The 25,366-nt window shown below is 43.4% G+C and overlaps 1 protein-coding gene across 4 annotated transcripts in view; it reads right to left on the bottom strand.

Moving 5' to 3' along the window:
• NPL (N-acetylneuraminate pyruvate lyase) overlaps positions 1–25,366 on the bottom strand; it is a 98,388-nt gene that overhangs the window by 31,294 nt on the left and 41,728 nt on the right. The window contains exons 2-3 of one of the 4 annotated variants that reach the window (XM_055582885.1): positions 7,395–7,423; positions 2,657–2,740 (exon numbers count right to left, since the gene is read on the bottom strand). In XM_055582885.1, coding sequence (XP_055438860.1) covers positions 2,657–2,724 — 68 coding nt within the window. In that variant the 5' untranslated portion in view covers positions 2,725–2,740; positions 7,395–7,423. Of the gene's footprint in view, positions 1–2,656; positions 2,741–4,357; positions 4,378–7,394; positions 7,606–25,366 lie in introns of those variants that run through there. The other 3 variants (XM_055582884.1, XM_055582888.1, XM_055582887.1) reach the window with 3 other exon arrangements.

Raw genomic sequence — 25,366 nt, 5'->3', positions numbered from 1 at the left:
CCTATGTCATCCCAGGTTCTGGGCTTCCACCTTCAGACCAGTTCATGCCAGACTTCAGTGTGCTAAAGAATCACTGGGGGACACCGCTAAAATACAGGTTCTAGTTCAGTGGTATGAGGTAGCACCTGAGATACTGCATTTCTAGCAAGTTCCTATGTGATGTTGGAGCTAATGGTCCATGGACCATGCAAGCAGCAAGGCTTAGACAAAACGGAATTCAGAAAGATTCTTAGACAGTAAATCTAATTTGTTTTTGTTGTTCACTCGCCAAGTCGTGTCCAACTCTGTGACCTCATGGACTGCGGCACACCAGGCCTCCCTGTCCCTCACCATCTCCTGGAATTTGCCCAAGTTCATGTCCATCAAATGATTATATTTATGAGGAAACTCTTTAGACTACAGTGTGGAGGATGCCCTGCAGTTGCAGGTACTCAGAAATTCCTAATGGAGATCACCACACTATCTCTAATAACCTAACACCAGAGAACTGTGGACTCTCAGCATTTGAATGGCCTTAGAGATTATGTGGTTGAATTCTGTCTCCTTACAAAATACGAGAGAACTTTTACAAGGTGAATAGAGCTCCCCTGCATCAGATAGCTAGTGGTGTCAGAGCTGGGGGTTAGGAACCCAGATATTCTAACTAAAATCTATTTAACCATGTTTTTTTCCTGCCAATTTCCTCACTTTGGGACATCAACTTATGTCCAGAGTTGAATCACTAGAATTATGAAGAAAAAAGAATCTTCAGCCATTCTGAATTATGGAGGACATGGTTTACTCTAAGAGCCAGGTTAGGAAAACTCCTATCTTGGTAGGTCACCGGGCAGAATTTCTAGGTGTTAGATTCTGTGTAGCTCTTCTTTCTGTCCTGTCTCTTAGAAAATATGTCAGAAAAACAGATTCTCTTGTGGGCAAGTAGGTTAATATCTACCTGCTCTTGGTGGTGCTCCAAACCTGCTTCATAGCTATAGGAATGTTTAGATGGAGCAGAAAGATGGAGAGAAAAGGGAACTGACAAAACTTTCATGCCTACTATGTACCATGTACTTACACACATTTTGATTTAATTTAAATTCTTACAAGGCCCTTATAAAAACACATTTTTATTTCACACTTCAGGAAAGTGAGGGTCATAGAAGAGAAAATAATTCATGAAAAAAGAGGAAATAGTGAATGGAGGCAACAGGGCTAGAAGTATTTGGGAAACAGAAGGATCCAGAAAAGCAGAGTCATTTTAGTTATCTCTAATATGTGTGGGTCCTGGTGTCCCAGGAAAACAGCAGGATAGAGCAAAAACACAGATACTCAGAGGGTTCCAGATGAACAAGCAGGACTTTGAAGCAAGCCACTTCTAGGCTAAGAGGGATCTGATTAAAAAGGTTAAAGTAGCACCAACCAGATACAGTGTTCTGAGCTTGCAAACAGGATCTTACTCCATAACAGGAAGTTAAGTCCTGTCTGCTCATGCAATCACATGACTGCTGTTTTATCTGCCCAACAAGTAGCTGACACATTGAGAAAGAGCTGACTTCAGTCTTTCTTAGCGCTTGTGGAAATGGAGAGGCAACAGGAAAAAAAAAAAGTGCTATTAAAACCATGCCATCTCAGCAAGAATTTTACTTAGACCTAGTAAAGATGTGATTTTTTGAGAATCTTAGAAGTTAAAATGTTTGAACTCCAGTGACCTAAAGGAAAACTGTGATACAGCCAACTCTGAATTAAGAACAGTAAAAGTCATAAGAAATGTCATCCACTTTAAAGGGATAGGGTTAAGGTTTGTAAAAATTCAGTAACAGAAGACCAAAAACATGTCTTATTTAAAGGCTTATAGAATACGTCATCTTTCATTTATCCCTTATGCCACAATAGCAATTCAAACTAATTAACCTAAGCACATGCTGACCCTACGCTAAACACTATTACATGGATTATCTCATTTTAATACTCATAACTCCATAATGTAGGTATAGTTGCAAGTAAATAGAGGAAGAAAGGAGAAGCTTTTCTTCTAACATGTCAAAAACAGATCCAGAAGGTAGACAATTCCCCATTGTGTTAATGGTAATGTTCAGGGAGGATTTATATATTGCTCATGGATGCCCGGGGCACATGACCACTCTGCTTGTACCACCATACTATTCATCTGGAAAATGCTTGCTTGGGTAACAGTTTCTCAGCAATCATCTGTTATTACCTCCCTTTTGCAAGCTCCCCATCATTTAACCAATATTGAAATGAGTCTGTAAAACATGCATTAAGGGGGGAAACCTTCCCCGCTTTCTTCAGGGTAGGACATTTCATCATGTCCATGAACAGTCTAGACCCAGCTTCTAGAGGCCAGAGCTTGATATCAAATCCTGCTAAAATGAGATTTTCCTCATCCAACTCCACTGGTCTTATTTGGGATGGGCAGGGCTCTGATGAAATCCAAGCAGAATTTTGCTTTGTGGGGCTACAGACACCAGGAGGAAGGTGAGCTGCCATATATTATCTCATCTCCCTCTGCACTGCCTGTGATACAGAGACCTCTTCTCTGACCTGGGGTCAGAGACGCTGTAGGGGTGGAAGCTGCAGAGTGCAAGCCACCGCTACTATGGAGACCTTTTGATCATTATGGTGGAGGGAGATCCCTTTAGTCCCAAACCATAGTTACCCATGCTCAGTCATCGGCGTGATGGTCGCAGCAACAAGACCTTGGAGCTTCTTCTTTGGGGAGGCCATCGAGTTGCTTAAATGTCTGGAAAACATATAATGTCCTTCCTGTCTTCAAGAAATGTCAATTAATGATAAAACTCTGGGGCAAAGTCCATTCCTACACAGTTTAGAACTGTGAAAAATGCTTACAAGTGTACAAACACAGAGCAAACAAGAGGAATGTAAAATGTGAGAGCTTTACACTCTAAAGGAGGAAACTATATTTTACAGACAGGAGACAGGGAGACAAGAGAGTAATGTTCTAGGACAATACCGTTGGAAAGGACTCCTGGCTTATCTATACAGATGACCAAGGCAGTTTGAAACCTCAGAGAGCAGGGATGAAAAACAGCAGAAGGAAGAATATGAACCAAATTCAGCAAAGTCAAAGACATTACTCAAGTTGAAATATGGTCAGAAGAAAAGGGACAGACAGTCTTATGTCTTTTCCTAACTTCATATGGTTGAACAAGAATCTCCCCTTAGACCAGTATTTAAGCCTTAAAAGGCTTCAGTGTGAGCTACATAATTATCTTTAGATTTACCTAACTATCCTTTCATATTCTAGTTTTAATCAGTTTTTCCCTGTTTCCCTGGCTTTAGGAAATCACATCACAAATACTACATTCACCTCTTCCCCACCAGACCAAGCTCCCCCAGCACAGGAAATAGATTTCATTTGTCTTTGCCTTCCCTGAACTGAGTGTTCTGTTGGACACCTTGTGTTCAATTAAAAAGTGATGGATATGTGAGTGATTGGGCTTCCCTGGTGGTTCAGATGGTAAAGAGTCTGCCTGCAGTGCAGGAGACCCAGGTTCAATCCCTGGGTCAGGAAGATCCCCTGGAGAAGGCAGTGGCAACCCACTCCAGTATTCTTGCCTGGAAAATCCCATGGATGGAGGAGCCTGGTAGGCTACAGTCCATGGGGTCGCAAAGAATCAGACACAACTGAGTGACTTCACTTTCTTCTTTCTATGTGAGTGATTGAATGAGGTATCCAGATTGTAGCTGGATGATGACTCCCACAAAGATCTCTGCTGAGACAATGAACCTAGCAAACACTCATTTGGGGTAAAAGGATCCCTCACCACCTGGCAGAGAATGTACCTGCTCATAACCAGCATAAAAAAGCTAAGAAGTTGCCCAAAACAGGCAATGAGAGGCATGAAGCATCCTGGTTAAAAGCCTAGATTCCACAGGAGGCTACCTGCTTCATCTCCCACCTCTGCCATTTAACTAGTTATAGAAGCACTATTAATTTTTGAGCTGGAGGACATGAAAATTTGAAGCCACACATGCAAAGTCTAACAATTGAAGAAGAAAATAAAACATAATCAGACAGTATTTGGTGGCAATTTTACGAAAGATGTTTGGCTTGGTGAAAAGTTAGTGATGTCTATAATTAACAAGAGAGAGTATATTATAGTTCTGAGGCCACTTTTAAAAACCCAATGCCAGACTCCCTGGTGGTGCAACGGGTAAGAATCCACCTGCCAACACAGGGGACATAGGTTCGATCCCTGGTCCACGAAGATTCCACGTGCTGCAAAACAACTAAGCCTGTGTACATCCACTGAGCCTGTGCTCTAGAGCCCAAAAGCTACAACTAGAGCCTTTGCTTTGCAACAAGAGAAGCCACTGCAATGAGAAGATTGCATACCTGCAAGGAAGAGTAGCTTCCCCTTGCTCACCACAACTAGAGAAAGTCCACGCACAGCAACAAAGACCTAGAGCACCAAAAAAAAGAAAACAAAAAACCACCAATGCTCACTATGCTTAAATTTGACCCACATAAGGTAATATTATGGACTATCCTATTGTGTTCGTTTTTTATAACTGTTAATCTCATCTCCCCAGATAGCATAAACTTCCAGAGTATAGAGATCACTTCTTCTACTTTTTCTGTATCCCCCAAGATTCTGGCTCAAGTGAGCTCTTGAAGCTAGAAACAGGCCAGAACAAGGACAAAAACATGAAAGGGTACAGGTGGCAAAACGTATTGTTTTTGTGGCTGGCCAATGATGATGCCTCCCCTCACAGACAGATACCTCCCTGGTGAGCTCTGCTCCTGAAATTAAGCCCAAAGCCTTCCAGTAGTTTTGCTCTGTACTGAAGGGCAATAAAGGGGGACCTTACCAGATACAAAGGATACTAGGATTTCTCTGACTTCTCCTAGTTTGAAGATGACACTAAATCCTGTTGGAAGTTTTGAAAGAGAAATGTAATCACCTGGCCCATGGGGAAAATGCAAGGCCAAGAACACAGGACCCTGTCTACCCCAAAGGAAGGTCTGAGCACCAAATGAGGCTGACGCTGTGTCCACTGCACACCGTCAACTGCACGCATCCTCCTCCTGCACGCATCTCAACTCAGGAGAGCCCAAAGCAAACCTGCCATCTGATCATCTAAACAACGTCTTCGTTTGCTCCTTACAGTAGTGGGGTTAGAGCTCTAGGTCTGGAGTCAGACTTCCTGCATCCACATCCTGGCTCTACCACTTACCAGCTGGGTGACCTCAGGACAACTATTTAACCTCTCTGTGCTTCAGGTTCCCCTTCTGTAAGCGCGGATAACAGTAATCACTTTTTATAGGGGTGCTGAGAGAATTACACGAATTGATTCTTGTAAAGTGATTAACAGTGCCAGGCTGCCAGGCACATAGTAAGTACAGGTTCAGCCCCCTCCGTGAAGTCTTGCCTGCTGACTATAGGAGACAATGGGCCTCATTCCTTTATCAGCACCGTTTCCTGTCATCTCAGCTCCATTGGTACCACCTCCCAAACACTGGCTACTCTTTTCTATTCAGGGACTAAGTCATTTCCTTTCCATCTGTTATCGTCTTTCCCTGCAACCCTTCCCGCTCCGCTTACTGTCCCTCTCATAACTTACACATCGTTAATTACCTCTTATCTAGACCAATGGGCACAACTCCATACTAAAGGGGCTCAAGAAGGTTCAAGAGATAAAAGTTCAGAGAGCTGGGTTCCATATCAAGTCTCCTAGAGGCTGTACACTCTAGATTTCCATACTCTTGTGCTTTTAGCTGCATTTATTTCATATTTAGGGCAGTTACAAGGATATTCTTAGGATGGTCAAAAGCCTGGACTGGCAAGATAGAAAGACTTATCTATCTATGTCTCAAATTAAGTGCACTTAAATACAGCTTGCTTCGTTAAAACATATGGGGCTTGGGATAAGAGTTGGGAATCACTGTCCTAACCCCAACTCTCTTCTTCAACACAGGCAGGCTACCAGACCAACCTAGTAGCTCAGACATTTCTGATCTTGATTTTGCCCTGCTCAGAAAATACTAATTAACATCTTCCCGGCTTCCGCGGGACAAATACCCAATTTCCTGGTCTATTGTCTGTAGAGATCTCTCCACACCCAAAGTGCACCAGTCCAACTGGTCCCTGGTGCTCTGCGGCAACCTACCTCATCCTGGCCCGCCTGTTCTCCCACCCAGAATGGCAGTATCTCCCATTTCAGCCCCTTCAGTATAACCAACTTTTGGAACTCACCTTAAATATGAGAGGACACTCTCTGATCCCCTAAATGAAAATAATTTCTTACTCTTTAGGATTCCCTCAAACATTTGCTTTTCATTAAAAACTACATCAGAGATAGGTAGTTCTGGCTCTTCTTTTCCAGTGTAAGCCATCAGGGGGCAAGAACGGTTCAAAAATCTATCTTTGTGCGGAGCAATACACTAAATAAACCAGCAATTTGCTGGCTTTGGAAACTGTGAAAATGCTTCAGGAAGTGAAGTGAAGTGAAAGTTGCTCAGTCGTGTCTGACTCTTTGCGATCCCATGGACCATACAGTCCATGGAATTCTCCAGGCCAGAAATACTGGAGTGGGTCCCTACTCCAGGGGACCTTCCCAACCCAGCCATCGAACCCAGGTCTCCTGCATTGCAGGAGGATTCTTTACCAGCTGAGTCACAAGGGAAAATAAATGAGTAAAGTTTGCTGGATTTGTAAACTGTGAAACTGCTTCAGGATGAGATGGAGTTAAAAAAAAAAAAAAAATCACAACCATGGTAACTGAGAATGATCCATGTTTTGTAAATAGGAATATTAAGAATATCATTACTTAAACACTTATTATTCTCGAAATCTTAACACGTCTATCCACAGACAAGAATCCTTAATGCAAAGAATTCAAGCTGCCTAAGTCAAGCTCTCTTAAAAGAACAAAGTTAAAAAAAATCGCTGGGGGAGGAAGAGGAAGATGCAGTTCTAGGCGTGGAGAATCACTCCAAAGACAGAAACACTTGGAAAGATAAAAACAGAAATAGAGAAACTAAACACACAAAAATGCAGAAATACAGCTTCCCATCAAATGAAGGGACTGTATCACACTTAATCCCTAAACTCTCTTCTCCCCAGTGGCTGACTGATTATTTTTAAAAAAAGGATCCTTGAGGCCCGGCTCTGCGGTCTGGACAGAACCTAGCGGAGCGGTTCCCTCTTCCAGTCCGTCCGGACACTCTCCCCGGGCCGAGAGGGTGTCGCGTTCACACTCCCCCAGGCTCCATTTCCCAGCTCCCCGGCCCTAACCTTTGCGTCCGGCCGTCACGGTCTCACCCACCCCCGAGTCCACTCCCCGGCGCCCCTCTGCGCTCATTCCCCGTTTGTCGGTCTCTATGCGTCCGTCAGTCGGTGCGTCCGTCCACGCCGCCCGGGCGCGCTCACCCAGCCGCCGCGAGGCCGCCTGTGCCGCTGCGCTCCGGCTCCCAAGCGCGTTCTTTATCTCGGCAGCCGCGCACCACGTGCCCGCCCCGCCCGGCCCGGGAGCTGCAGTTCCGCCCGCGCCGCCCGCAGCCCAAGGCCGGGCGCACAGGTGGAGTTCCCTCTTCCCGGGGTGTCCCCGCCAGCGCCGGGGTCTGGCTGCGCACAGGGGCGCAGCTCCGGCTCCCCAGCAGTTGTGAGCATCGGAACTTGCCCCTGGGTTCTCCGAGCGCGCGCTCATCCCGTCCGGCCGGCACCTCCCCTCAGGTGCAGCCACACCTATCTTTTTCTCCTGCTGGGCCGGTCCTTCCGCTTCTGGGCTCCTTTCTGTGTTAACCTGCCTTCTGCCCGAGAACCTGCAACAACGGATTTGGAAATTCGGGCTGCTGTTCTAGAAGCGTGCCGAGAACACTGCCTGCCCCTTGGGGATTCCCTGATCTTGCAGCTTCAGCTGCTGCCCCAACCCAGCAGGTTCTCCTGTTAGAAAGAGATACACCTAGAGATTGTTATCATACTGAGTGAAGTGAGTCAGAAAAACAAATATCATATGATGTTGCGTGTAAGTGGAATCTAAAGAAATGGTAAAATGAACTAATTTGTGAAACAGAGATAGAATCAGGTATAGAACACAAACTTGCCGGTTACCAGGAGGGAAAGGGGGGAGTGGTAAAATGGGAGATTGGGATTGACACATACACATACACACTACTATATATAAAATAAATAACTAATATGGACCTACTGTATAACACAGGGAACTCTATTCAGTACTCTGTAATTACCTAAATGGGAAAGGAATCTTAAAAAAAAAAAAAGATATATGTACAGGTATAACTGATTCACTGAAACTAACGCAACGTTGTGAATCACTATATTCCAGTTTTTAAAAAGAGATGAACGGATATTAAAAGCGGATTTGTTACTAATGCAACAGCTTTTCTGGCTTATTCTGGAGAACAATTGAAAGAATTTTGAAAGGAAAAAGTATTTTTAACCAAAATATCTCCACTTGTAGAAATGTCAAGAGTTTATTTTCTAATACCAAGTGCTGTGTTAATAAATCAGAAACACAACCATAAGCAACTCCCTGAGCTTTCTCTTGCTGATGTAAATTAACCTCAGTTTTCCATAAAAGGCAATGGGCAGTGCTTATTTCATTTAGAAAAAATGAATTTCCTGAAGTGCTTTCTAGTTTGCAAAGTGCTTTTAAATCCATTAGGATAGGTCTTTCATTGCACGTTGCACCAGAAATTAATTCATTCCATTCAGTTCAGTCACTCAGTCGTGTCCAACTCTTTGAGACCCCATGAACCGCAGCACGCCAGGCCTCCCTGTCCATCACCAACTCCCAGAGTCCACCCAAACCCATGTCCATTGTGTTGGTGATGCCATCCAACCATCTCATCTTCTGTTGTCCCCTTCTCCTCCTGCCCTCAATCTTTCCCAGCATCAGGGCTTTTCAAATGAGTCGGCTCTTCATATGAGGTGGCCAAAGTACTGGAGTTTCAATTTCAACATCAGTCCCTCCAATGCACACCCAGGACTGATCTCCTTTAGGATGGACTGGTTGGATCTCCTTGCAGTCCAAGGGATTCTCAAGGGTCTTCTCCAACACCACAGTTCAAAAGCATCAATTCTTTGGCCCTCAGCTTTCTTATAGTCCAACTCTCACATCCATACATGACCATTGGAAAAACCATAGCCTTGACTAGATGGACCTTTGTTGGCAAAGGAATGTCTCTGCTTTTGAATATGCTGTCTAGGTTGGTCATAACTTTCCTTCCAAGGAGGAAGCGTCTTTTAATTTCATAGCTGCAATCACCATCTGCAGTGATTTTGGAGCCCAGAAAAATAAAGTCAGCCACTGTTTCCCCATCTATTTGCCATGAAGTGATGGGACAGGATGCCATGATCTTCGTTTTCTGAATGTTGAGCTTTAAGCCAAATTTCTCACTCTCATCTTTCACTTTCATCAAGAGACTCTTCAGTTCTTCTTCACTTTCTGCCATAAGGGTGGTGTCATCTGCATATCTGAGGTTATTGATATTTCTCCCAGCAATCTTGATTCTAGTTTGTGCTTCCTCCAGCCCAGTGTTTCTCATGATGTACTTACTCTACAGAGAAGTTAAATAAGCAGGGTGACAATATACAGCCTTGACGAACTCCTTTTCCTATTTGGAAACAGTCTGTTGTTCCATGTCCAGTTCTAACTGTTGCTTCCTGACCTGCATACAGGTTTCTCAAGAGGCAGGTGAGGTGGTCTGGTATTCCCATCTCTTTCAGAATTTTCCATAGTTTATTGTGATCCACAGAGTCAAAGGCTTTGGCATAGTCAATAAAGCAGAAATAGATGTTTTTCTGGAACTCTCTTGCTTTTTCCATGATCCAGTGGATGTTGGCAATTTGATCTCTGGTTCCTCTGTCTTTTCTAAAGCCAGCTTGAACATCTGGAAGTTCACGGTTCACATATTGCTGAAGCTTGGCTTGGAGAATTTTGAGCATTACTTTACTAGCATGTGAGATGAGTGCAATTGTGTGATAGTTTGAGCATTCTTTGGCATTGCCTTTCTTGGGGATTGGAATGAAAACTGACCTTTTCCAGTCTTGTGGCCACTGCTGAGTTTTTCAAATTTGCTGACATATTGAGTGCAGCACTTTCACAGCATCATCTTTCCGGATTTGGAATAGCTCAACTGGAATTTCATCACCTCCACTAGCTTTGTTCGTAGTGATGCTTCCTAAGGCCCACTTGACTTCACATTCCAGGATGTCTGGATCTAGGTGAGTGTGAGTGATCACACCTTCATGATTATCTGGGTCGTGAAGATCTTTTTTGTATAGTTCTTCTGTGTATTCTTGCCACCTCTTCTTATTAATGAATTCATAAAACAATCCTATATGGTGGGTACCATTTTTTTTTAAAGTCATACTTTACAGATGAGGACGCATTCTCCCATTTTATAGATCAGAAACAGGAGTTTAAAAAGCTTAAGTGATTTGCCAAAGGCTATAGAACCAGTGAGCAGTTGAGTTGTGATTTGATCTCAAGTCATCTGGGAGCTGATACTATTAATTGCTACTCTGTGTTATCCTGCGAAAAAGGAAGGAGGGAAGAGTCCTAGTTACATCTGTTTGTTTCATTATGTTAAAAAGAATATTATATCCTAATGGGACAATGTTAGTATTTTTTTTCAAGGTCACACTTAAAGAAATTTTTTTAAATTGTATTTCTTTTCATTTTTGGCTGTGCTGGGTCTTGGTTGCTGCTTGGGCTTTTCTCTAGTAGCACAACTCTAGTGGTGCGTGGGCTACTCATTGCGGTGGCTTCTCTTGCTGCAGAGCATAGGCTTTAGGTGTACGGGCTTCAGTAGTTGTGGCTCCTAGGCTCTAGAGCACAGGCTCAGTAGTTGTGGCTCTCGGGCTTAGTTGTTCCTCAGCATGTGGGATCTTCCCAGTGCAGGGATCGAATCCATGTCTCCTGCCTTGGCAGGCAGATTCTTCACCACTGAGCCACCAAGAAGCCCTCAAAGTCACACCTTAATAGATGAAAAATTAAGTACCCAAAAGATGTAAATCAGTAGGATTATTATTGCCAGCCAATAACCCAATATTCTGAATCTATTTGATATAAATATTTTATAAATAACTATGTTTATTTATTGGAGAAGGAAATGGCAACTCACTCCAGTATTATTGCCTGGGGAATCCCATGGACAAAAGAGCCTGGAGGGCTACAATCCATAGGGTCACAGAGAGTCGGACACGACTGGGGTGACTTACCATATGTTTATTTATATAAATATATAAATGTTTATATAAGTTTGGTGCATGTATGCTAAGTCACTTATGTGCTAAGTCACTCCAGTCATGTCTGACTCTGTGTGACCCTATAGACTGCAGCCTGCCAGACTTCTCTGTTCATGGGATTCCCCAGGCAAGAATACTGGAGTGGGTTGCCATGCTCTCCTCCAGGGGATCTTCTCAACCCAGGGATCAAACCCACATCTCCTGCATTGTCAGGTGGGTTCTTTACCACTAGGGCCACCTGGCAATTCCTTATTATAATGTGTTAGGGTTTGCTAAGAAGCAGATGCTAACATGGAATTTGATGTGCAGGAGATTTTCAGAGGGAGGTAGCAAGGGAAGGCAGGAAGAGCCTTTAGGTTGTCAGGGAGCTCTGATACTTCTGGAAGGAGAAGGAAAGAAAGAGGGTTGGGTGGGAAGAGTCTCATTAGAATGAGGGAGAGGTGTGCATATCCCAATATCCACTAACTGCTCTGAAGAAACTCACAGCCTCAACTATGAATTGTGGGAAAGGCATTTATTTATATATATAGATAGATAGATAGATAGACCTGTGTAAAGATATTAAGAAGCACTGAGGGGAGACTCCATGTGGATTGGTTGAGTATGTGTGTGTATTTTAGTGTGTGTATGATGAGGCAAGAGAGTCTCAGGGAGGCCTCCCTAGGGGAAGGTGACACCTAGGTTCAGTCTTAGACACTTGAGTAGGCCTTAGAAGAAGGGAAAGGCAAAAAAAACCCCACTATGGGCTTCAAGTCCTCTGACACTTTTCTTTTTTAAAAGCTTTTTTATTTTGTATTGGGATATAGACAATTAACAATGTGATAGTTTCAGGTGAGCAGCAAAGGGACTCAGCCATACATATGCATGTATCCATTCTCCCCTAAATGTCCCTCCCATCCAGGCTGCCACAGGACATTGGGCAGAGTTCTCTGTATTGTACAGTAGGTCCTTGTTGGTTATCCATTTTAAATATGGCAGTGTGTACATGTCCATCCCAAACTCCCTAACTATCACTCCCCACCCTGATACTTTTCTGATGAGTGGCAAGGACTCTGTGACATTTTGTCTCCTGTCATCCAGTGTTATTTAATCACCTTCATTAACTTTTTATGCTTTTATTTTCTGCCCCGCAGCACCACTGTGAGGTGCTCCAAGCAGGCACCGGGGCCCATTTCTTTGTTTTTCATGCAGTGCAGAGAGCAGTGTCTGTCCACCTGGAGGCCAGAAGGGTGGGGCTTGGAGGCACTGACTCCCTTCAACCCTTCTTTGTTTTTAAAAAATATATTGGGGTTCTGCATCGTATATTGTTCACTGTAACTCAGGTTGAAACTTGGTGATTCAGAGAAAAGAGCTCAAGACTCTGGAGCACTGTAATTGATCAGAATGGCCACAGGCTCCATCTTTGGAGGAGGATGTGGAGTCATATTACAAGCTCCTGAACTGCCGACTGTGAGTAAAAGGTGATTTCCCCCAAAGATTGCCCTTTTTTTCTTGTGAGGTTGTTTAAAGATGCTAGTGCCAATTTCAACATATTTGTGCCAGGAGGTGTTTGATTAATTTGCTAGAATAGCTCACAGAACTCAGAGAAACATACAATTCAGGCACAGCCAGATGGAAGAGATGTTTACGGCAAGGCATGGAAAAAGGGTAAGATTTTTTCATGCCCTCACCACGCTGACCACTCTCCAAGTAAAACGGAGTGGGGCCCTGTGGGGGCCTGGGGCATGGAGGCCTCTTTTTTATCCCCCATTTCTCAAAAGAAATTGGGCTTCCCTGGTGGCTCAGATGGTAAAGAATCTGCCTGCATTGTGGGAGACCTGGTTTCGATCCCTGGGTTAGGAAGAGTCCCCTGGAGGAGAGCATAGAAACCCACTCCAGTATTCTTGCCTGGAGAATCCCATGGACAGAGGAGCCTGGCGGGCTGCAGTCCATGGGGTCGAAAAGAGTCAGACACAACTGAGTGAATAAGCACGTAGCACAAGACTCCAGCCTCCATGACCTTCCTTGAGTTCCAAAGGGCAGATATAAACAGTTGCTAATCAAGGGAGAAGCAGCCAAGGAATCACCTGAGGCAAGATTAATGAGAAGTTTGTGAGACCCATCACCTGAGGCCCTGCACACACCTCAGCTTGTCAGAGACCTCACCCTTAGGTGTTACAAGACTCCAAGTCAGATCCTCCTGGGTAGGGGCACACAGTTTTGCAAGGCAGGATCCCACTGTGTCCTCCTTTGCCTGGCAAAGTAATAAAGCTATTCTTTTCTACCCCTTCAGACTCTGTCTTCTCATTTCTATTCAGCACTGGTGAGCAGAGGCCAGTTCAGTTCAGTTCAGTTCAGTTGCTCAGTCATGTCTGACTCTTTGTAACCCCAAGGATTGCAGCACCCCAGGCTTCCCTGTTTATCACCAACTCCCGGAGCTTGCTTAGACTCATGTCTATCGAGTCGGTGATGCCATCCAACCATCTCATCCTCTGGCGTCCCCTTCTCCCCCTGCCTTCAATCTTTCCCAGCATCAGGGTCTTTTTCAATGAGTCAGTTCTTCACATCAGGTGGCCGAAGTATTGGAGTTTCAGCTTCAGCATCAGTCCTTCCAATGAATATTTTGGACTGGTTTCCTTTAGGATTGACTGGTTGAAGTCCAAGAGACTCTCAAGAGGCTTCTCTAACACCACAGTTCAAAAGCATCAATTCTTTGGCCCTCAGCTCTCTTTATAGTCGAACTCTCATATCCATTCATGACAACTGGAAAACCATGGCCTTGACTAGATGGACCTTTGTTGGCAAAGTAATGTCTCTGCTTTTTAATATGCTGTCTAGGTTGGTCATAGCTTTTCTTCCAAGGAGCAGGTGTCTTTTAATTTCATGGCTGAGTCACCATCTGCAGTGATTTGCTCTTATCACTTAGGAAATTCCAAGGGTGTTAGGCCCTCCATACCAGGAACTGAATGAAGACCAAATATATATTTCTTACTATAGATCAAACTATCACAGTTGCCTTATTAGAAAAGAAGAAGTGGATTTCGGGCAGCTAACATGCTGTCTGAACGTGCTACCCTGGGGCACATCCATGAAGGAAAGAGGGTAAGTTGGATCTTAAAGTGTTGCCATCCTTTGTGGACCAGAAACAGATGTGTCCTTAAGTGAGCCGGAGTTGTTTCCATTCAGGGGAAAGAACGTATAACCGGCTTACAGTTATGAGAATTCTCTTGGACGTTCCGGCCATTCAGGTATGTCAGAGGGCCTGGTTGAAAAGCTGGAGTTCGTTTTGGTGGTGTTTGGTGATTTAGTCTCTGAGTTCATTTGGCATCTTGTCAAATGCTTGTTCTTCATCGATTGAGATGGTCATATGGTTTTTATCCTTCATTTTATTTATTTTTATTAGTTAATTTATTTTTGCTTGTGTTGGGTCTTCGTTGCTGCGTGGGGGCTTTCTCTAGTTGCAGCGAGTGGAGGCTGCTCTCTAGCTGCGGTGCTCAGGCATCTCAATGCAGTGGCTCTTCTTGTTTTGGAACGTGTGCTCTAGGGTGCATGGGCCTTGGTAGTTGTGGCATATGGGCTAAGTTGCTCCCTAGCTTGTGGAATCCTCCCAGAATGGGGATTGAACCCACATCCCTTGCATTGGCAGGCAGATTCTTAACCACTGGACCACCAGGGAAGTCCATCCTTCATTTTATTAATGTAGTGTGTCACATTGATTTGTGAATGTTGAACCATCTTGTGTCCCTGGAATGACTCCCACTTGATCATAGTGTATGATCCTTTTGATATTTCATTGAATTTTGTTGGCTAATATTTAAGGTTTTAATATTTAATATTAAATATTTAACCCTCTTTGTGGTTAAGAAGGATGGTGTCAGCACAGAAGATGTGAAACTAGGGAGCCCAATGGGCACAGGAGCCAGACAAAAACAGTAGTGCCCCTCTGAGAGCAGGGAGGGGATTATTCCTGGTGTGGATTAAACCCAGGGAACACTGCCTTGTTGCTGACTTGGACATTCTCTGTTTTGTCTTTAGACTGAAGTACCAGTGGGTTGCACACATGTTTTGTCACCACCTAATCAGAGGAAAACCCTTTGAAAATTTGGGCCTTGTTTGACAGCTTGCAAGGGTGACTTATGAGCATGCCATAGGTTGAAAACAGAAATGTAATAATATTAATTTTGCTTGGCTGGGCTTCTTTGATAATCTTCAAATAATTACAAAGGCCAGACATTCAGCCTGCATTGCTGCTGTCTACCTGATGATTGCATTTGTCTGTGCTCAGTCATGTCCAATTCTTTGGGACCTCATGCACTGTAGCCCGCCAGGCTTCTCTGTCCATGGATTCTCCAGGCAAGCATACTGGAGCAGGCTGCTAATTCCTACTCCAGCGAATCTTTCTGACCCAGGGATCCAACCCTGGGATCTTATGTGTCTCTTCTGTCTCTTGCTGTTGTTGTTTTAATTTATTTATTTTAATTAGAGGTTAATTACTTTACAATATTGTATTGGTTTTGCCATACATCAACATGAATCCGTCATGAGTGTACACGTGTTCCCAATCCTGAACCCCCCTCCCACCTCCCTCCCCATACCATCCCTCTGGGTCATCCCAGTGCACCAGTCCCAAGCATCCTGTATCCTGCATCAAACCTGGAGTGGCGATTCATTTCTTATATGATATTATACATGTTTCGATGCCATTCTCCCAAATCATTCCCCCCCACCCCCCGACAGAGTCCAAAAGACTGTTCTATACATCTGTGTCTCTTTTGCTGTCTCGCATACAGGGTTATCGTTACCATCTTTCTAAATTCCATATATATGCGTTAGTATACTGTATTGGTGTTTTTCTTTCTGGCTTACTTCACTCTGTATAATCGGCTCCAGTTTCAACCACCTCATTAGAACTGATTCAAATGTATTCTTTTTAATGGCTGAGTGATACTCCATTGTGTATATGTACCACAGCTTTCTTATCCATTCATCTGCTGATGGACATCTAGGTTGCTTCCATGTCCTGGCTATTATAAACAGTGCTGAGATGAACATTGGGGTACACGTGTCTCTTTCAATTCTGGTTTCCTCGGTGTGTATGCCCAGCAGTGGGATTGCTGGGTCGTATGGCAGTTCTATTTCCAGTTTTTTAAGGAATCTCCACACTGTTCTCCATAGTGGCTGTACTAGTTTGCATTCCCACCAACAGTGTAAGAGGGTTCCCTTTTCTCCACACCCTCTCCAGCATTTATTGCTTGTAGACTTTTGGATAGCAGCCATTCTGACTGGCGTGAAATGGTACCTCATAGTGGTTTTGATTTGCATTTCTCTGATAATGAGTGATGTTGAGCATCTTTTCATGTGTTTGTTAGCCATCTGTATGTCTTCTTTGGAGAAATGTCTATTTAGTTCTTTGGCCCATTTTTTGATTGGGTCATTTATTTTTCTGGAATTGAGCTGCAGGAGTTGCTTGTATATTTTTGAGATTTGTTGTTTGTCCATTGTTTCATTTGCTATTATCTTCTCCCATTCTGAAGGCTGTCTTTTCACCTTGCTTATAGTTTCTTTTGTTGTGCAGAAGCTTTTAATTTTAATTAGATCCCATTTGTTTATTTTTGCTTTTATTTCCAATATTCTGGGAGGTGGGTCATAGAGGATCCTGCTGTGATTTATGTCAGAGAGTGTTTTGCCTATGTTCTCCTTTAGGAGTTTTATAGTTTCTGGTCTTATGTTTAGATCTTTAATCCATTTTGAGTTTATTTTTGTGTATGGTGTTAGAAAGTGTTCCAGTTTCATTCTTTTACAAGTGGTTGACCAGTTTTCCCAGCACCACTTGTTAAAGAGATTGTCTTTAATCCATTGTATATTCTTGCCTCCTTTGTCAAAGATAAGGTGTCCATAGGTGTGTGGGTTTATCTCTGGGCTTTCTATTTTGTTCCATTGATCTATATTTCTGTCTTTGTGCCAGTACCATACTGTCTTGATGACTGTGGCTTTGTAGTAGAGCCTGAAGTCAGGCAGGTTGATTCCTCCAGTTCCATTCTTCTTTCTCAAGATTGCTTTGGTTATTCAAGGTTTTTTTGTATTTCCATACAAATTGTGAAATTATTTGTTCCAGCTCTGTGAAAAATACCGTTGGTAGCTTGATAGGGATTGCATTGAATCTATAGATTGCTTTGGGTAGTATACTCATTTCCACTATATTGATTCTTCCGATCCATGAACGTGGTATATTTCTCCATCTATTAGTGTCCTCTTTGATTTCTTTCACCAGTGTTTTATAGTTTTCTATATATAGGTCTTTAGTTTCTTTAGGTAGATATATTCCTAAGTATTTTATTCTTTTCGTTGCAATGGTGAATGGGATTGTTTCCTTAATTTCTCTATTTTCTCATTATTAGTGTATAGGAATGCAAGGGATTTCTGTGTGTTGATTTTATATCCTGCAACTTTACTATATTCATCGATTAGCTCTAGTAATTTTCTGGTGGAGTCTTTAGGGTTTTCTTTGTAGAGGATCATGTCATCTGCAAACAATGAGAGTTTTACTTCTTCTTTTCCAATTTGGATTCCTTTTATTTCTTTTTCTGCTCTGATTGCTATGGCCAAAACTTCCAAAACTATGTTGAATAGTAGTGGTGAGAATGGGCACCCTTGTCTTGTTCCTGACTTTAGGGGAGATGCTTTCAATTTTTCACCATTGAGGATAATGTTTGCTGTGGGTTTGTCATATATAGCTTTTATTATGTTGAGGTGTGTTCCTTCTATTCCTGCTTTCTGGAGAGTTTTTATCATAAATGGATGTTGAATTTTGTCAAAGGCTTTCTCTGCATCTATTGAGATAATCATATGGCTTTTATTTTTCAATTTATTAATGTGGTGTATTACATTGATTGATTTGTGGATATTGAAGAATCCTTGCATCCCTGGGATAAAGCCCACTTGGTCATGGTGTATGATCTTTTTAATGTGTTGTTGGATTCTGATTGCTAGAATTTTGTTAAGGATTTTTGCATCTATGTTCATCAGTGATATTGGCCTGTAGTTTTCTTTTTTTGTGGGATCTTTGTCAGGTTTTGGTATTAGGGTGTTGGTGGCCTCATAGAATGAGTTTGGAAGTTTACCTTCCTCTGCAATTTTCTGGAAGAGTTTGAGTAGGATAGGTGTTGCTCTTCTCTAAATTTTTGGTAGAATTCAGCTGTGAAGCCGTCTGGACCTGGGCTTTTGTTTGCTGGAAGATTTCTGATTACAGTTTCAATTTCTGTGCTTGTGATGGGTCTGTTAAGATTTTCTATTTCTTCCTGGTTCAGTTTTGGAAAGTTGTACTTTTCTAAGAATTTGTCCATTTCTTCCACATTGTCCATTTTATTGGCATATAATTGTTGATAGTAGTCTCTTATGATCCTGTGTATTTCTGTGTTGTCTGTTGTGATCTCTCCATTTTCATTTCTAATTTTATTGATTTGATTTTTCTCCTTTTGTTTCTTGATGAGTCTGGCTAATGGTTTATCAATTTTATTAATCCTTTCAAGGAATCAGCTTTTGGCTTTGTTGATTTTTGCTATGGTCTCCTTTGTTTCTTTTGTATTTATTTCTGCCCTAATTTTTAAGATTTCTTTACTTCTACTAACCCTGGGGTTCTTCATTTCTTCCTTTTCTAGTTGCTTTAGGTGTAGAGTTAGGTTATTTATTTGACTTTTTTCTTGTTTCTTGAGGTATGCCTGTATTGCTATGAACTTTCCCCTTAGCACTGCTTTTGCATCTCTTCTGTGTCTTATGTCTCTTGCCTTGACAAGCGGATTCTTTATCACTGTGCCACCTGATCATTAGGTCTTTGGGAAGCAAACAAGTGAGTCCATTCTCCTTGTGACAATAGTCTGTAGCATTCCCCAGGGATCTCAAAGAGAAATAAGCGTGTCTCCCAAAACATCCCCAAAACTCAGTAACTGCTTGTATTGTGTTGGCCAAAAAGTTCTTTCGAGATTAAAACTCGAAAGAACTTTTTGGCCAACCCAATACGATGAGTAAAGTAAAAACTCACCACTAGGTGGCAGTCTATCAGCGGAAATTACTTTCTCTTTTGCTGAACCCTTTCTGGACTGAAAGTTTCTGGGAATATCAGTAAACAATAAAATATTAGCCAATCCTTTCCTTCTCCCACTTCCTCATCCTCCTTTCCCATTAATATATGCAGATGACATCTTTAATTTTAAATCTTCTTTAATCCTTGCCTCTTAATATTAAAAAAAGGATGTATAGAAACACAAAAGCTAGACATGAAAAATTATGTCCCCCTCTCCCCCCGCAAATTGTAGTCTTTTGTGCTTTAATGATAAAAATGACTATAAGAAGATGTATATTCAGTGGTCTTGACTTTCTGATATGTAGAGGATACTGAAAAATGTGGTTCAAATTTAGTTTGTAAGGATTTTCTCCCTCATGAATAAAAAAGCCTATGCTTTTTTTCACATTTGAGATGAAGATGGAGCAGTTAGGAGAAATATATTTTGACTCTTTTATGAGGAAAATTTATTATGTGCCCCTTTTGAAAGAAAGGAAATTCATTGAGGTAAGGGAAATTTGAAATTTAATATATTTTTACCCAAGACTGGTTTGATTCTGGGTAAGGCCTGAATTTAGGTGCCAATAGTTCAACCTCTCACTGCAGATGGTGACTGCAGCCATGAAATTAAAAGACGCTTACTCCTTGGAAGGAAAGTTATGACCAACCTAGATAGCATATTAAAAGGCAGAGACATTACTTTGCCAACAAAGGTTCGTCTAGTCAAGGCTGTGGTTTTTCCTGTGGTCATGTATGGATGTGAGAGTTGGACTGTGAAGAAGGCTGAGCACCGAAGAATCGATGCTTTTGAACTGTGGTGTTGGAGAAGACTCTTGAGAGTCCCTTGGACTGCAAGGAGATCCAACCAGTCCATTCTGAAGGAGATCAGCCCTGGGATTTCTTTGGAAGGAATGATGCTAAAGCTGAAACTCCAGTACTTTGGCCACCTCATGGGAAGAGTTGACTCATTGGAAAAGACTCTGATGCTGTGAGGGATTGGGGGCAGGAGGAGAAGGGGACGACAGAGGATGAGATGGCTGGCTGGCATCACTGACTCAATGGACATGAGTCTGGGTGAACTCTGGGAGTTGGTGATAGATAGGGAGGCCTGGTGTGCTGCGATTCATGGGGTCGCAAAAAGTCGGACACGACTGAGCGACTGAACTGAACTGAACTGAGTTCAAAGTCTGGAAAGCTTAGGTCCCCTCTGCCAGCTGGTAGCAGGGGTAGGAGCCCAGGATGGTCTCTGGAGGGAGACTCAGGGAGGTTTTGCTGGCCCTGTTCCTCCTCATTCTCTCTACCCAAGCCGTCAGGGCATCATTGTCCTAGGCCAGCACTCTTGGATTCCAGCTTTCAGTGGTATTTCCACTGAATCCATTGGCCAAGTTCTTCTGGGTCTACTGGAAAGCTCCCATAAGTTATTCCAGAATCTCACTCTTTATTCCTGTGCCCCATTTCTCAGGCCAGTTTAGCTTAGTTATAACTAGATTATGTTAGCTCTGAAAGAAATACATACAGTTTACATTTGTAAAAGTGGGCCAAGCAGGTAAAAAAAATGCAAAACACAGAACAGTGTTCAATTCTTCCATCTGTATTAAAAGAAGTAAAGATGTGTGTAGGGATATGCCTATATACGCGAATAGGTTATCTGGAAGGATAACAGTGATCTTCGGAATATTTATCTGGCTCGGCATTGACAAACAGGATGGCTGCTGGCCTTCAAGCTGGAAGGATGCTGGAGACCCCCTCGAATCTAAGCTTTAACCCATTAATGATGGATTGAAATTCTGGGCAGGCAGCACTTTATGGGCTTGAAGCAGTAGCTACTTATCAACCTGAAAGGAAATATTTAAGAATTTTAACAACTCACTAGTTGTTTTATACTAGCGAGAAGGCGATGGCACTCCACTCCAGTACTCTGGCCTGGCAAATCCCATGGACGGAGCAGCCTGGTAGGCTGCAGTCCATGGGGTCGCTAAGAGTCAGACATAACTGAACGACTTCACTTTCACTTTTCACTTTCATGCTTTGGAGAAGGAAGTGGCAACCCACTCCAGTGTTCTTGCCTGGAGAATCCCAGGGATGGGGGAGCCTGGTGGGCTGCCGTCTATGGGGTCACACAGAGTCAGACAGGACTGAAGTGACTTAGTAGCAGCAGCAGCATGCCGGTAACTATCAGTCATTTCTCCTGGCAACAGGGATTGAGGAAGGGAGGGACTTATTTTTCAACATGCCTTTTAGGGCTGTTTGAAGTTTTTGCTTCTTTTCTCCATTGAACCACGTACTTGTGGATAGAATTTCATTTTGTTTAGTTTAGGAGAGAAGTCCTGTTTTAAATTTGGTTCTGAGCATTCCTTTCTGGTCGTCTGACGTCCAGTCTGTGCACAGCCTCGGGGCCATCTTCTTCGGCTGCATCTTCCTGGAAGCTCCTCCACCCAGAGCTTTGCAGCAGCCCTCTCCTTGTCTGCCTGAACTCCCGCTCACCGCCACCCAGTCTCCACCCCCACCCCCAAAGTTGTGTCTGAATCTCCTCTTGTTACTTACCTTGGACTTCCTATAGCTCTACCTATCAGACCCATTACTAACTAGTGTACGTACCACTCTGCTTAATCTTGTGGCCAGAAAATAAGGGCTTTTTTTGGTGTTCACATAACTTTTGTGCATGTAGAAGGGAACGACAGAGGATGAGACGGTTGGATGGCATCACCGACGCGATGGACATGAGCTTGAGTAGGCTCCCAGAGTTGGTGATGGACAGGGAAGCCTGGCGCGCTGCAGCCCATGGGGTCGCAAAGAGTCGGACACGACTGAGCGACTGAACGGAACCGAACCTCTGTTTCCTGAAGTTTTACCTATGCGTCAGCGCTGCTGGTAACGGTTATGTCTTAGTGGTGAGAGCTCCCACTGCATTGGCTGTGCGTCCACCCACCTGTGGAGTGCGCAGCCCTCCCTCCACGTCTCCCCCCGTGTTCCTGGGAGGCATGTGGTACCGCTGGTGTTCCCTCCCGGCTTTTCCTGTTAGTCTTCCAGCTCCTAGTTGGTGTCCCCTGCCATGAGGCCACTGGGGGGCAGTGTCTCCCCTCAGCCACTTCACAGCAGCTCTCAGCCAGAGCTGCTCTCTCAGCGCCTTAAGACACAGAGAAAAGCCCCTTCTTGGCCACAGTTTCTCACCCTTGTCTCAAAATGACATGACTTGTATCCAGCGGCTCTAGCCCTACCCTCTCTGCCTGCAGGCTGTCCGTCCACAGGCTCAGAAATGAGTCTATAGAGCTTAGGCAGGGAGCCGAAGTCAGAGAGAAGACGTTTTTCTCTTTCCCATGCCCCATTCTGCACCCCAGGACTGTTCCTTCCTATCATTTCTTTGTCACAAGCACCTTCAAGCCATCCCTTCCCTTCAGTCTAATCAGCTCCTAACCAGGCCAACCGCTCCCTTAGATTTATCAGACAAAGTTGACTTCTAGTGGTGGCCAACGCTGGCCTCAGGCTGACAGCCTGGCCACACACTTTTGATTCACGCTTATCTCCCTGAGTGGTAGTTATCTTTCAGGCTTTCTGCTTACCCCATCAAAGGGGGGTTCCCACTGTGGGTTCCTACAGTGGGAGTCCCCCAGCTCTGGATGGGAGAGTGGTAGTCACCTTTGTCTCTCCAGCACCCAGGCCCTGCCCGTTACATGGCAGACCTTGGTGAATACTTTCGAGAGAATAATCGAATAGTTGTTTAGCACAGGCATGCAAAAGGAAACAGTTCATCTCTCCCAAAGGATATTCAGGCAACCCACGAAGAGGGAAGAAAACTCTTCTTAAAGGGTGTCCTCTATACAGACGTGGAGAACAGGCTTGTGGACCCAGCGGGGCCGAACTGAGAGTAGCGTTGAAACATATACATTACCTAGTGTGAAAGAGAGAGCTGCTGGGAAGCTGCTCTATAACACAGGGAGCTCAGCCCAGTGCTCTGTGACAACCTAGAGGGTGGGATGGGATGAGGGATGGAAGGGAGGTTCAAGAGGGAGGGGACATATGTATACTTATGGCTGATTCACATGGTTGTATGGCAGAAACCAACACAACTTTGTAAAGTAATCATCCTCCAATTAAAAATAATTTTAAAAAGAGGGGTCATCTATCCTACAAAGCAGCCATTCAAAGCTCTTTAGTCTCCTGGGGTCCTCAGGTGAAGAAGATCCAGGGTTAGAGCAGCACTTTGGGGGAGGCTTAAACTGCTCTTGTTCTAAGAAAATAACATGTCACAATTATGTGACTAGTTGCATTGTATTGTGTACCTGCCGATCCAGAAAACAAAGACAAAAACAGAAATGGATACAGTATGGCAAAACAAGTTGATCAAAAGGGGGAAAAGCAAGTGACACACAGGGACAGAATATTTTATTTGTATCATCCCTAGTTCAGAGAAATAAGTTAACTCTGTGCTCCATTCACCTACATGTTTATAGCAGAGGTGAAAGTGACAGGCTGAAGAATGGATTTGTTAGTGCCCCGTATCGGGTGTTTCTTCACTTATTATTTAGTTGAATAAGTCTGAAGTCATGTGATAGACCGTTAAGCATAAACAGTTCCTCAACCAAGAAAGATAAATTGTGTAACTCCCTGACTTTGTTCTCTAAGAAGAAAATCCATGAATCACTGCTGAAGCAGACGCTCTTTAACTAGTGTATGAGACAGAGATGTTTGTTATACTTATTATGATAATAATAATTCTTAACACTTCCTGTGAGGCATGGCACTTGCAGAAATTGAAAAAAATAAGAATATTCCAACAAGCTTATGGACAGTAGTAATATTACAAATAATTACAGTCACTGAAGTAACTTCAGAGATGAGAGTTTAGTTTCAGAGAAAGAGGTTTATTTAACTATTGGTTAACGATCCCATAGCTGGTAAGAAGTCTCTCTAATTTCAAAGCATGACCTCTCTTCTACACAGTGATGCCTGTCCCATGGGAGGGTGTTATCATGTAAAATCTTTGGATGAAAAACATCATGTGATCTAAAAAATGGCATTATCTGGTGACATGTTTTGGTTTCTCTATTCTACATACAAGGGAAACCTAGGTAGAGAGAAACGAAATGACTTGGTCGGTGATGAGGCAGTTTGAACTGAAGGATGGTGGCTGGAACGACCAAGGTGCCGTGTTCTGTAACCCAGCACCTTCTCTGTTTTCTCCTCCAGGTTCTAGATGGCTCAGATGCTGACTTGAATAAGCCCATCAGAAAATCAACCAGTCTCCCAAACCCCCCACCAACCAGAAAAGCAGATGGCACTTGTCAAAGGCCCACTTTGTTGTTCCTGGAACAGTGTTCGGGTCTGTGGGAAACTCCTAAGCAAGACCAGACAGGGTCCCTGCCACTCTGGCACTCGTAATCTATGTGGAAAGACAAGACAGAAATACATGACAGAATTACAGAATCTGACAGAATGTAATAGAGTGCTAAATTGTGTGGTGGAGGCAATTAGAGAACAAGACAGTATATAATAAAGTGCTAATTGTGTGGTACAGACAATAAGTATAATAGAGTTCATGAAGGGATGGATGAGTGTGGGCTGCAGTCTTCAGGGAGGCTTCTCATCATGTCAGGCTGCCGTGCTCCCCCAGTGCATGATGGGAAACTGAATGTGAAATAGGAGATGGATTAGAGCCGAGCAACTGCGGTACCCTGGCACCTCCCCTTGGGCTGCATGAAGACAGAAAGAGAAGGGGTTCTTTGACAGGTGGCATCCTCCATTAAAAAATATTCAACTAGAGAAATGCCTTCTTTTCTTTATTAATTGTGCTACAGAAAATTTCCTCAGAAACATAAAATCATATTTTTGTTCTATGTTTTTTGACTGCACCCCGAGGCAGGTGGGATCTTAGTTCCCTGACCAGGGATCGAACCTACGCCCCCTGCATTGGAAGCATGGAGTCTTAAGCACTGCACCACCAAGGAAGTCCCCATATTTTATTTTTTAATGGTCCTTGATAGGTTTGTTTGTTTGTTTGTTTTTAAATTACTTTTATTTATTTTTTAGCTCCACTGCATAGCATGTGAGAAATTAGTTCCCTGACCAGAGAGCGAACCTGTGCCCCCTGCAT

This window comes from Bubalus kerabau, chromosome 5, assembly GCF_029407905.1.
Source record: "Bubalus kerabau isolate K-KA32 ecotype Philippines breed swamp buffalo chromosome 5, PCC_UOA_SB_1v2, whole genome shotgun sequence".
NCBI lineage: Eukaryota > Metazoa > Chordata > Mammalia > Artiodactyla > Bovidae > Bubalus > Bubalus kerabau.
The sequence above is the reverse complement of the archived record's forward strand: the minus strand, read 5'-3'. Positions and strand labels throughout refer to the sequence as shown.